This window comes from Zonotrichia leucophrys, chromosome 15, assembly GCF_028769735.1.
Source record: "Zonotrichia leucophrys gambelii isolate GWCS_2022_RI chromosome 15, RI_Zleu_2.0, whole genome shotgun sequence".
NCBI lineage: Eukaryota > Metazoa > Chordata > Aves > Passeriformes > Passerellidae > Zonotrichia > Zonotrichia leucophrys.
In genome coordinates this window covers 10,144,861-10,157,977 of record NC_088185.1, presented here as the reverse complement: position 1 = coordinate 10,157,977, position 13,117 = coordinate 10,144,861, and the positions used below count along the sequence as shown (strand labels likewise).

The 13,117-nt window shown below is 41.4% G+C and overlaps 1 protein-coding gene across 6 annotated transcripts in view; it reads left to right on the top strand.

Moving 5' to 3' along the window:
* CIT (citron rho-interacting serine/threonine kinase) overlaps nucleotides 1–13,117 on the top strand; it is a 69,035-nt gene that overhangs the window by 16,813 nt on the left and 39,105 nt on the right. For 3 of the 6 annotated variants that reach the window (XM_064727172.1, XM_064727174.1, XM_064727177.1), the window contains exons 11-16: nucleotides 4,814–4,919; nucleotides 5,793–5,936; nucleotides 7,264–7,383; nucleotides 10,871–11,041; nucleotides 12,148–12,201; nucleotides 12,750–12,803. In XM_064727172.1, the coding sequence (XP_064583242.1) occupies nucleotides 4,814–4,919; nucleotides 5,793–5,936; nucleotides 7,264–7,383; nucleotides 10,871–11,041; nucleotides 12,148–12,201; nucleotides 12,750–12,803 (649 nt within the window). Of the gene's footprint in view, nucleotides 1–4,813; nucleotides 4,920–5,792; nucleotides 5,937–7,263; nucleotides 7,384–10,870; nucleotides 11,042–12,141; nucleotides 12,202–12,749; nucleotides 12,804–13,117 lie in introns of all 6 variants that reach the window. The other 3 variants (XM_064727171.1, XM_064727175.1, XM_064727173.1) reach the window with 1 other exon arrangement.

Here is a 13,117-nt window from a genome sequence, read left to right as displayed (position 1 = left end):
TTGCTAAGTGATGCAGATCTATTTTCCTGTCTGCAGCACGAACCCTCTAGTGCTGCTTACTGTAAGGCCAGGCAACTGCAGAGTGCTGGTGACGAGCTCCTTGAAACTTTCAGCACTTTCAGAGACTCTGAAGGTCAGGGTTATCCTTTGCCCTTGTCCACTGGACAGTAAGATTCTGGGTATTTGGGTATTTCAAATACTTCAGAGAAAAGGCAGCTAAAAAAGGACAGAAGAAGGAAAACAGAAGTTCTCTCTTCCACTCTCCCAATGACTTTGGGCTAGAAGGGTTTTCCTTCTTTAAGTCACTTAGACCTGTTGCCAGAAATGACACGGTTGGTGTGTGGTTTAGAAGGGTTCATTGGGTTACAGTGCTCTGTCTGCTGCCCCATACCATGAGATTTGAGAGGAATTTGTGTTCCTCTAACAAATGTGAGACTTATCAAAAATGCAAAAGACACAGCAATAATGTGTCATCGGAAGCAATCAGGAGAAATCAAGGGCATTGTTGAAGTTGTGGGCTGCTTAAAGTGTTCCAGCTAAATCTGCTCTTAGGAGAGCTGGGCTGAGGCTGCAGAGAAGGACCAGCTAACTCTTCTGTCATCATGGCCTCTGAATTCTGGATGTGGGGGAGAAAAGCCTGTCTGGCTGCAAATCTGGCTGCTGGTTTGGCTGCAAGCGTGTGACTGTGACAAGATAAGAGGCAACCAAGAGTTTAATTCCATTAAAAGCCAGCCCCACCTTACTTCCTGTCCCTAACCATGGCTGATCTCCAGTGCTTAGAACAAGTGACAGAAACCCTTAGCTGCCAAAAATATGCATCAAGTGGTGGAAGAAAATTGTTCTTGTCTTTTGTAGGTGACTAGAAGAAAACATAAGATAAATATGTTATAAATCCAGGGCTAACCAAGTATACCAAACTGCCTAATAAAAATAAATACCTAATAAAATTAGTACCGAATAAAAATAAATACCAAATAAAATATATCAAAATACCTAATAAAAAATAAGTGCCTAATTAAAAATAGTTTATTATGCAGAATTTTGCCTGTCTATGTTCTCTCTCTAAGGTCCTAAGAAATGGTGTTTTCTCAAGATTTCTGGGGTTTTGTTTTCTGGGGTTTTTTTTGGGTTACTGGGGTTGAGGTTTTTTTAATTAAAAAATTTGGTATGGATTCGTGACTGTCATTATAAAATACTGAGTTAAAATGGGCCATTCCTGCAAAAAGAAGGATTTCTACTGATTTCTTCCAACAGTTTGTTGGGTTCTGGTAAGCTCTTTCACCAAAGATAGATGAAAGAGGAAGCACAGGATGAGCATACCAAAAATATGCTTTGCTTCAGCAAGCTCTATTCACAGATTGATGGTATCACTGTTTGTTTTTGGTTGGTTTTTTTTAGGCCTGAGCAAGCATTTACGAGGGGGTGGAAGGTACAGATGAGTATAATGCTAAAAAGAATAGAGCATGAGGGATGGGGGATGAGATTATCAGCATGTTGTGTGGGGGCCAGGATTAGGACAGATGGTGCCCATCCTTGTGAGAAGGAAGCACAGGTGAGTTGGGGGTTTAGGACAGTGGCAGAAAAGGACACAGGAAGTTACAAAGTGGGATGGGATGCACAAGTTGGACACCAAGAATCAGCTTGGAGCTTTTCCCATGGCAATGCTTTTTTCTTCATCTCAGCCACATTAGGACTGGAGGAGCTTTTACACAAGCAGCCCCATTTCTGCTCGTTCTGCTGGTTGAGGCTGCTGCTGATGTAGCTGTGAAATCACTAGTCAGCTCTAAGTTAACTTGGCTTTTAGTCATGCAGGCTCTGCTTCTCTGGAAAGTAAATTGGCACAGCCAGTGCTAGGAGGGCTTGGTACTCTAGACTTGGATTTGGGTTTTTTTTTAATATTGCCATTTTTTTTTGTTGATGGAGCTGGTTACCTTTTGTTAATCATTTTTTTCACACTTGAGAGGAAACAGCAGAAACTGCTCTGTTGTGCTAAGAGAATTGATCCAGATGCAGCAGTTAATTAAATGAAATACTCTGAGATGGTCCCATCCTGAATGATAGCTTTACATCATGGCTTTTGATGTTGGATTGTGTGGGTTTAATTTCTGCAATGATGCTGACTGAGGAAGAATATAAGTGCCCCAGAAATGTGGGTATTTTCCACCTTGTCATGCTCTGTTGAGAGCTTCTATCACCATGACAAGGCTTATTAGATTAGCCAGTATTCCATTTCTCTTGATTTCCTCTGTCTGCCCCTTTCTGATACTTTGAAGGTTGTATGGATGTTCAGGAAGTTGTTCTAATACAATTTGTACACAGGAAAGAATTACTGGGGGAGCATGTCTCCTAAAAACTGTGTGTCCAGTGCTAACTGAGATCAGCTTCCCTTGGGGATCAGATGTACAGTTTCCATGGCAGGAAAATCACCGTGTCACCAGCGCGTATATTTTTAAGGAATTTCTTCCTCACTTTGGACAGGGATGGGGAAGAAAGATTGGAGTTGTGTCTGCAGCCTTGTCTCCTGTTACAAAGCCAACCCCAGCCCTGAGGAGCAGCTCCCTCTGCAGTCTCCTCATGAAATCCAAGCTTGGGCAATCTCCTGTGCCCTTCCCATCCCATCCCACCCGAACCTTTTGCAGAACTCCACATTTCCTTCCCTGAATCCCTCCTGTTCCTGCCTGCCTTGCAGTGCCTGGGGATGCTCTCAGCTGGTTCACCATGAGAAGTTTCTGAAATGCAAAATGGTGCCTCTAATATTAGGCTCTGATTCTTTTAATAGCAAAATAAAATAAACAAGCAAAAATGACAAATAAAATGAGCTCCTTTGGGGAGGTGGAATAGAAGGCACAAATAACTCCAGCCAGTTCTCACAGAGCTGTTTTTTTCTTAGGTAATGCCTCAGATCTGAAAAGAATAGAAGTAAAAAAGTGATGGTTAAGGTTGAAACTATAATAATAAAAAAAGATTGCTTTAGCCAATACAGTTCAGACCTGTAAAACTAAATTTTTATTAAAAGAAGATTTTCAGATTTGTCTCAGTACATATTTGCAGCTATTTACATATATTTGATTAACATTTGAAAGCAGATTCCTTAGTGTCTTTTTTAGCTAATGTGAGCTTTAATTTGTATTTTTAGACTGCTTTTCTCAACTATTCATTTTTAGCCTTGTTTGTACACCCAGCTGTTATGGGATTTAATATGCATCTTTCTCAGATGGTTGCTTTTTCTCTGTAGGAGTATAGACACGCTTTATAAATTGATTTTTAAATATGGTAATTTGACGGATCAGATTGATTGGACCAGGGCTAAAGGAATGCTGTATAGAAACATTAATTTTAAACTTTTTTTTAGTAAGTCCTGATCATATCTCTATCATTGACATGCAGGATTCTTTTTTCTAAGTTTTTCCATATCAGGTTTCTGAAGAGATATATTAATACCTGACCTTTCAAGGCAGCATTGGTGGATTTTGCTGTGTTTGTTTGCTGATATTAAACCAGCCTTTCCTAATCACTGCTGGAGGTGCTGGTGCTGAAGATCTGTTTGATCCAGAAACATTGCTGCATTTTTGTAAAAATCCATGTATATCTTTCTGTGCCTCTGCTGCATATCCAGTTGGATTAAGGAGTAGATTTTTCCTCAGAAAATGGTGGTGATGGAATGAAACTTTCCTTGGTGTTGAGAGGAGCCTGTGCTGCTGTGTGTGGGTGTCTGGCTCTATGCAGAGAGCTGCTCAAAGCTCCTTTCTCTCCGTGGGGATAACTGGCTGCACACCAAACTGTGGCCAGGAGAAGCAGAAAGCAACGTGTGGGCAGCCTGTGTGATCTTTTATTAGCACCTTCATTGTACTGCTGCTTTTCATCTATCACTTAACACTGCTTCCATCATTAACTGCTCCAGTCTCTAGCCTGAATCATTTTATGCAAGGGAGAATGTGATTTTTAAAATTGTGTTTTGATGTGTGTACTTAATTTTTTGGTTGCATATTTAAGGCTTTGCAAAGCACTAAAAATATGCTCCTAAACATCAGGTGGCTTCCTATCCTCTTCTAAAATAAATTTAGACTAACAGGAATGGTAAACTCCTTAAATGCTGAGTCCCAATTAGACAGAAAGCTTAAGAACAAGTAAATATTTTCCCCTGGCTTCTGAAGTCAAATTGTTTTGAACAGTGCAGTTGTGTCTCAGGAAAAAAAGATTACTTCTAAGTGGAACTCTGAAGTTCTGCAGTGTGACTAATCATATTGATATTGATTGGGTTTGTAGGGATCATATGAATTGGGTTAGGGAAGTTTCAATTTTGATTCACAGAATGTAACTAAGGATATTAAACTCTTCTTCCTGTGGTGCAGATTATGACATGTTGAAGTTTGTAGGGCTTTTATACTTGGATGATAATTTAAAAACCTGTTTAAAAATAAAGTACCAAATAAAAAGCATTTCTCTGAAAATTTGTTATCTTTCCAAATGGTTATGTTGACTTTATGCTCTGTTTTTGTTGCACCTATAAATCCCTACAAATCATGCAAAACTGCTGCTGTGATTTATTGTTTTGCACTTTGACACAGCCACTGATGGAAAATATGAATATTGTAACTAGAAGTACACGTGGATTATTTAATAATGGTGTACTGTCATTGGCTTTTATGGTACCTTTGATCTGCAATGATGGCTGTTAGGCTGTGATTGCTGCACAATCACATTTCTTTTATCCTGGAATAAGTAAGTACCCAATGACTTTACAGGGGCTGCATAAATCAGATTTCTGTACCTTTTACCCATATTCATGTGCTGTTTGGCTTTGCTCTTTTAGATCTGTTTTTTCAAGTGTGGATTCCCCAGCCAAGGTCAGCTCCATGGAAAAGACACTTCTTCTCAAGAGCAAAGAGCTCCAAGACGCGCAGGACAAGTGTCACAAGGTATTTATTCATGCGATTGGCCACACCCATTGCTCCAGGAATCTGCAACCACTGTATGTCCGGGGATCTGTCAGATGCTGCTGATCATCCAGACTCGTGGTGGGCAAAGTGCTTTTCCTTCAGAGAGGTGGCTTCCTGTCCAGTACAAAGGGAGATGAATTTAGGCCATGCTGTTGCTGTAGATACTTTTAACTTAACAAGAAGCGGCTCTGGATTTTAAACAGTGCTTTTGTCAGCGTGCCACAGACGACTGCTGCTTCCTGCAGGCCCTGCCTCTTCATCAGCCACACATTACAGCAGTACTGTTCTGAGGGCTCTTCCTCACTCATCAGCTCCTGCTTATATAACTGTTGTCACGTCACTGCTTTATGGTGAACGTCTTGTAACAGTTGCTGTGCTCCAATAAAGGGAACCTGGTGGAGTCTTTTAACACTTACTGCTTGTTTTGAGACTTTTATGAGAGTTCCATTACTTTTCTCCCTGCTCGGTTCTGGATTTGACCATTTGCTCCTGACAAGGAGATGGGGGGAAACCATCTTCTGGTCCAGCATGGATTTGGGATAAGGTTAAAGTGACCCATCTCTGCAAGTCAGGTGAAAAATGATTGTGTCTTCTTTGCTAACTGGGGTTCGAAGAATGACTGAATATGAACAAGCAGCTTGAATGAATGGGGTGACTTAGACTTACTACTTTGTCCTTAAGAAGAACTGTGCATTCCTGGAGCAGAGACAATGGTATCGGAATTTAAACACCATTTGGAGAAACATAGCTAGAAGTCTCTTGGAGACAAATTCCTTGCAAAGAGAGCTCTGAAAGTAGCAGTTAACAAAGCTTTTGAAGCCCTCCTTTATAACCTCTTGATATTTATTGCAGATGGAGCAGGAAATGACGCGGTTGCACCGGAGAGTGTCAGAGGTGGAGGCTGTACTTAGCCAAAAGGAGGTGGAACTGAAAGCCTCTGAGACCCAGCGATCCCTCCTGGAGCAGGACCTGGCCACCTATATCACAGAATGCAGTGTGAGCCCTTACCCCAGTCCTTTCAGCTCTGAAGGCCTGAAATCTGGTGGTCTTTGTCTTTCTCTTCCATCATGCTTTCAGTGGGGTACTTGATGGAGAGAAAATACTATGTGAGAGGATATCTGTTGAACATGGAGCCCTGAAGTGTTTGCACAAGCTTGATTGGTAGTTTTATTCAGATGTTGTTTCATGGTCATGTGCTTAGATCATGCAGGAGTGACTACTGTCCTGGTCTTGCTGAAACTCTTTGTGATGTTTGTCTCACTGGCTGTGCTAGAACATGCCTGGTTTGTGCTTCTGGAAGGTTTCTTAGCTGGAAGAGGATGGGGCCTAATCAGAGCCTAGACAGAAATCTTCAAGAACAAATAGGATTAGGAAGCAGTGGTGTTGCCTCCATCTGTGGTGTCCTGAGTTCAGACCCATCCTGTTCCCCAGCACAGTGTCAGGGAAGATCTAGGGCAGGTGCTATTTTTCAGGTAGAATATAAAAATGAGGCTGTAAAGCCATGTCTTCAGAGATCATTTTTCATGAGAGCTGGAATGTCTGCCCAGTTGTCACTGGCAATATTCCAGTGAGGATATTTTCATTCTAGTTGATAGTCTCTGTATTTTCAGTTAGATACACAATTATGTTTCCTCTCTTGTACCAAGAGCAAAAAGGCAGCTAATACTCTGTTCCAGAGAATTGAAAACCATTTCTGATGTCTTGGTTTGTTGGGAAGGACATCTTAAAATGGGGCCAAGTGATTTTCCTATACTGAATGCTACTAGGCAAAGGAAGAAAATTCAGTTTGTATCTTCCTGTTGATGAATAACACTCAGTTAATAGGAGCACCACTCCACTGGTGACTCCAAATTTGGAGGTAAGGCATGTGGTGAGATACACTCAGCTCTTCTGTTCCTTACAGAAATTTAACAATGATTAAAGCATTTGACTCACTTAACAGCAACAAGAAAAATGTAAGTAACATGAAGTTGAAGGATTGTATCTAGGTTGTGAATTAATAGTGCTGGATAAAATATAGATAAATGCTGTCAATAATGGATGCCTTTTGTGATCTGTGTTTGGTTTTTGTCTCTAAACCTGATGTGAGGAAGTGGAGATTTGAACGAAGATTTAAGTTGAGTAAACAGTGTTTGTAAAATGGGCTGCTTCTGTTCAGATAGGAGCAGCACTGGCCATGAATTTCATTAGGATTCCATCATTGGTGCCTCCATTTTTCTGACGCCTCACTGCAGTCAAGGAGGCATTTGTGTAACTAAAGATCTTCATTATACAACCATTTGAGAAACCAAAGCCTATGTATTGAACATTTTGCTTTCTGCAGAGCTTAAAGCGCAGCCTGGAGCAGGCACGGATGGAGGTGTCTCAGGAAGATGATAAGGCACTGCAGCTACTTCATGATATCAGAGAGCAAAGCCGAAAACTGCAAGAGATCAAAGAACAGGTATTCCTGCTTCTTTGGGGAGCAGAGTGGCTGCCCACAAACAGGCATTCTTGGCACACTCTAGCTCTGGTGCCAGGATTGCGCTCGGTGTTGATAGGCTGTGATAACTCCCAAGCTGTGTGATTTCACAGGGGTTCCTGAACAATACAGCAAGCTGCAAAATTCCACTTGTGTGTTTTGCAAGTAAGCACAAACTCCAGACTTCACCTTTCTCTTTTCCTAGTCCTGAAAGTACTTCATCTATACAATCAGTTTAGGAGAAAGTTCCAACGCTTTAGTGACATGCTGCAGTAGAAATGACCTATCCATTTTAAATGTCACAAGTTAATGAATATTCACCTGGGAGAGAGCTGAGCTAACCTGAATTGTGTTGGTCTTTTTAAAAATTTTTCTTCTTTATCTTACTGTTTAAAATGCTTAATTGCGTTTCAAAATAGAATGTGTATTGCCTATTTTTTTCCTGATTTGATCTGTTTGCAAAGTAGAAATTAATAATTTTCTTTTCCACCCAAAGAATGTTGAAAGTTCACTAATTCACATAGTTGCCCTTAAGTAAAAAAAGGTCAAAATTAAATGAAAACATTGTGACAAATGTGGCCATTGCAAGGGAGAACCCACTCAGTTTTATGAATTAACAGCAACATACTGCATTGAGAAAAAGGAACTGAAATTTGCTATAGCATTCAAACAATTCTTTGTAATTATCTGTTGGTTTTCATCTTCAAAGCACTTTACAAACATTAACTGACTCATTTCAAAGTCTCTGAGACAAGGAAGCCCTGAAACCTTGGTAATAATTCTCCAGACATGAGTAGCTCTTATATAAAAAGTAATGAAATGCAAACCCAGCCCTCTGGATGTAGCTGTCCTCCACAGACTTCCCCAGCATTCTTCTGGGTGGTTGTTTTATGTAATACAAGGGATCTAAAGCTCCCTGCTCTCTCTTCTGGTGCTTTGCTAGCAAAGTTGCTTTAAATGCTGAAACGGGGAACATTTTTGATGATTTTAAATATCCACAGATTCTTAGGCAGTACAGTCAAATGTAACAGAGGAAACATAATGCAAGTAATTTTTAATCAAACACTTTGTCCCAGAATCTCTTAATTTGGCTTGTGAAGATTCACAATGACATAAAGAGGCTGCTTAGTTCAACAAATGAGTCCTGCAGACTTTCATGTCTGTGGTGGCCTTCTGAGCTCCCTGAAACACGTGTCAAGAACCTTGCAACCAAAAATGCTGAGAGATTTGTGCTGACTCATGTCAGCAGGTGGATTTTGGCCATTAAAGACTTGGACCATGATTTTTAAGTCAGAGGGAACTGGGAGTTGGAAGAGCCCCTTAGAGCTTTGCTGTTGGAAACCTGAGGCTTGAGAGAGAATGAGTCAAATCAACAGCAAATCAGGATCTTCAAAACCCAATAATTAGGCATTTGATATTTTCAGGGTGAGGCTGTAGGTTAATTTAACCTCAGGTGCTTGGATAGAAGAGCATGGTGGGTTTGTGGGGTTTTTTGTTTGCTTGGGGTGTGTGTTTGGTTTTTGTTTTGTTTTGTTTTTTTGTTTTAACTAAACCTGTGCTCTGGTCGTTATTTGATGAAGAGCCGTACTAACAGACAAACTTGCAACAAATCAGAATCTGTATTTTTCTGAAAGCCTCACTCATGTCTGTGTAGTTCCCTGATGTGATTTGCTTCAGGTACATGCCCTGAACTTGTCTAGTAATCTGTGCTTAAATATCTCTTGGTATTTTAGAACTCTGAGCAATGCATATCCCAGAGGATTGTTCTGTGTTGCCTTGAGTGCTGTGGCCTGTTCCTCTGATCTATCTCGGGGCTTATTCAAAGACAATCTTGCAAATGTGATAAAACAAGAAAACCTGAAATATTACTAATTATCTCCTCTTCTTTCTTCTTTTCTCCCTCCCCATTTTCCTCCCTTCCCAAATGCTCATTGTAACAGTGGCAACTATTGTCATACCTTTAATTCTTTGGTCAAGTGTTCGCTGATATAAAAGCCCAGTATTTTAGGAAGTCTAAACAAATTATGATTTCTGAGCAGAACATTTATTCTTTCAAACCATTCTGCCTTTTTTGTTCACAGATGTATTTGTATAAAAAGAATATTTGAGTTAATACATGCTTAGTTATTAGGAAAAAAGATCTAATTTTTTTCCAGCAAGAAAATAAGATTATCCTTGCATAGGAGACAAACTGGGAAGAGTAGGTCCCTGTCTGGCTTACGAAGTGGAGAACCAGTTTTGGGATTACAAGCCAAGGAGCCATTCTTTGCTCCCTGTAAGGACAGTAAAGCAATCTGCTAAAGGCCTGGCTTCTTTCACTATCTGCACAAGCTCTCCGTGCTGGAGGAGGAGGGGCTGCCATCAGGGTCAGTGCTCAGCAGGCTCTCACCCAGCTGAAGGCGCTGCCAGTCTGGAGGGAGCGATGACAAACCTGCTTCTGTCACGAGACAGTTACTCTTCTCAATATGGGGGTAGTCAGGCATACTGTAAGATATTAAAATGGAAAGAGAGATAGACTCCCCCACTGTCAGTCCTTCACAATCTTTGTTCCTAACTCTTGATGTGCGTGTTTTCTACTTGTTCTCAGCTTCGTAAGAAATACTTCAGTTTTGGAGAGGGATTTTTTTGGTTTTTTTTTTTTTCTTTAGAATAATTTCATGAAATGCATACTTGCAGGACTTAATAAATGCTAAACATAATTAAATTCTTGTCTTTCAGTGAAGATGTGAAGCAATCTCTCAAGCTAGTCTCAGTTTGAGTTCCCAGTCTCATTGAGAGAGTCAATTCAAATGTTCTTTTCTTCTCCTGCCTTCCCCTTCCAAATGCCCTGTCTTGTAGTCTCCTACATGGGGAATCTTTATTTCTCCTTGTATAGGCAAATATCTTCTATGAGCAATGTGAGTTTTAGATAGTTTTTCTAAGATAATGTTTGATTTTAGGTTGTCTCCCATACTGAGCAATGTGATTCTTTTTATCTCTGTCAAGAGAAGTCTGATGGCTGCAAGCTACAGTGTGCTACCCCTCTGCTTCTCCTTCTTTCCTTTTACCCAAGCTGTGCAGATCTGTGATAACTGTCATGTTATCAGCCTGAGAAAATATATCTTGAGGGAGCATCTGGGCATTTAGTAGAGACACCAACTCAAAGGCACATTTCTGTTTCAGAAATTAGAAATGTAAGTAATTTTTATCATTTGTATGTAGATGTATTTATGTGTTCCTGCACTCTCAAAAAGTCAATGTTTTGATTTGGAGGTATTGAGTTGAAAGTGGCAAGACTCAAACCAGAACACCATGATTTTAGTTATTTTAGTTAGTTTTTACTGTTTTATTTTGTACTTTACCTTCCTTCTACGTACTCTTAAGTGCATCTCTTGCCTGCAGTCAGTATTCTGGAATCTGCTGCTCCAAGCATTTCCCCTGTTGCCTCTAAACTGTAACCCCTTCTCCTTCCCTTGCACCCCAACCACAGGAATACCAAGCTCAGGTGGAAGAGATGAGGCTGATGATGAACCAGCTGGAGGAGGATCTGATCTCGGCCCGCAGGCGCAGCGATCTCTACGAGTCGGAGCTGAGGGAGTCCCGCCTGGCAGCCGAGGAGTTCAAACGCAAAGCTGCCGAGTGCCACAACAAACTGCAAAAGGTAGTTTAGGCTCCATGGGTGTGAAGGTCTGCCCGACATGAACGGGTGATGAATGATTTTTGAGTGCAAAAATAACCAACATAGGCACAGGGGTTTTGCAGTAGCAAATCAACAAGATGCAATTTATTGATGATAACTACAGCTAAATATGCGTTTGGTTAGAGGATCTGGGGAAGAGGAGGATAAGATAAGGAAAAAGGAAGGAAAGAAGGTCAGGGAATGGGGTATAGCTACCAGGACATGATGCCTTCGGGGTCCCACCGCTGATGCTCGCTGGTACACGTCTTGGGGAGACTCGGAGAGGCAGTTGAACTGAACCCCAGATATACTGTTCTTGATTGGGGGAAGGATGGCCGAAATTAGGTTTCCATGGAGGGGAAAAGTCCATTGTTTTCATGGCCGAATGCTCCCAGGTACGTTTACTCTGGGCAGGTTCTCCCCCTTCCCTGAGTTGGGAGGGGGTACAGTCCCAGTCTCTGGAAAGAGGTTGCCAGGGGGGTGCCATGGGGGTGCCAATAGGGTGCCAGAGGGGTTCTTGGCTCTTTAATGAGGGGATTCGCATCTCTGTTGTTCCGTCACGGTGGTTGAAGACAGGCAAAAGGGGTCTTCTCTTGGAGGGGGGGGGGAGCCACCCCAGAGCTCAGTCCAGCCAGGCCTGAAGTTTGGAAGAAAGTCCAGTTCCATTGTTCAGAACAGGGCACCATGCCCCCTTCAATACAGCATGGCATGTTCTGCAGACACCATCTGTAAACACACTAAATACACATGAGACTTTCTTTCCCAACTGGCTCAACAGTTTTTAACCCTTTGGTGGTCCTTTTCTCATGACAATTGTGAGGCAAAAACTGAAGGATTTCCGGATGGACTTCCACAATGGGAGAGGGGGCTGAGGCTTGCTGCACTATCTAGTGCTGCTTGACACATGCACACACAAGTTGTGGGTGCGCCCTTCAAAGATTAGCGGGGTTCCTGCAACTATCACAACATGTTTTGTATGATGTGATTTCTACTTTGTGTACTGCTGGTGTTTAAATTGCATGAGGTGATGACTGGATAGAAGCCTAGCTTCTCCTGAGGTTTTCATATATTTTATATTTAAGTTACAGGTTAAAGATCAAGGAAAAAATGAGGCAGGAGAGTTGTATTCCAAACTGGAAAAGGTATGTTACTTCAGTGTTCTAGATTTTTCTTCCTGGGTCTTTCATGTTTTGCACAGAAACCAAACTGTGGCTACTCAGTGGCATGCGTGGCCTCACAGCCCCCACCTCCTTTCATTTTATGTTTTAAGACATCTTGGTGTGATTCACTGTTCTCTCTTATTTGATCTAAAGCTGTCTCTGGATAACCTGTTCTTAATGGATTGTGTTGAGGAGCTGGGCAAAGACAGGCTGTTATGTGTCATCCAAGTTTGGAGTCAGGCTGGGGCTACATCAGGGTTTGCTTTACTCAGAAGGAACAGCAAAGTGAAAAACAAAAAGAATTCTGTGTTCTCACACTGAACAATCTTCTTGGTAACTAAAATATTAAATCAACTGGAAGTTAGCAAAATGGGAGTGGATTTGCCAAGGGGTGTTTTGGTGTGTTGGGATTACAGGGGGAAACCAAGATTTTTGGGAAGCGAATTAAAACAAATATGGTATCATAAGCAAAGAGCATTTTCTCCTCTTTGGTTTTGACTCTTTCCCTCCATCTTTTTATCTAACTATAGATCAATACAGAGCAGCAAGCCAAAATCCAGGAGCTGCAGGAAAAGCTGACAAAGGTAACGACTGGGTGGTGAAAGTGGATTTTTCACAAGATTTCCCAGTGAAACCTTAATGAAGAGGAGGGATGCACTTTGTTTTACCCTCAAAAATAGAATTAGTCATAGCATGGGGGATGATAAGGAAAAGGGGGTGGGAACTGGTATCTGAAATCACTGGTGCTCTCAATATGCTTTTGGCTCTTGAGACATGTCAACAGTGCTTATTTTTACAAATGAAGCTGAGTCAGAACTGGAGTAGTGTAGGGAAATTCTCATTTAGAGGCCTGTTTGGGAATGCTCTGGACACTGCACAGGTCCCTTGCTTCTGAAGA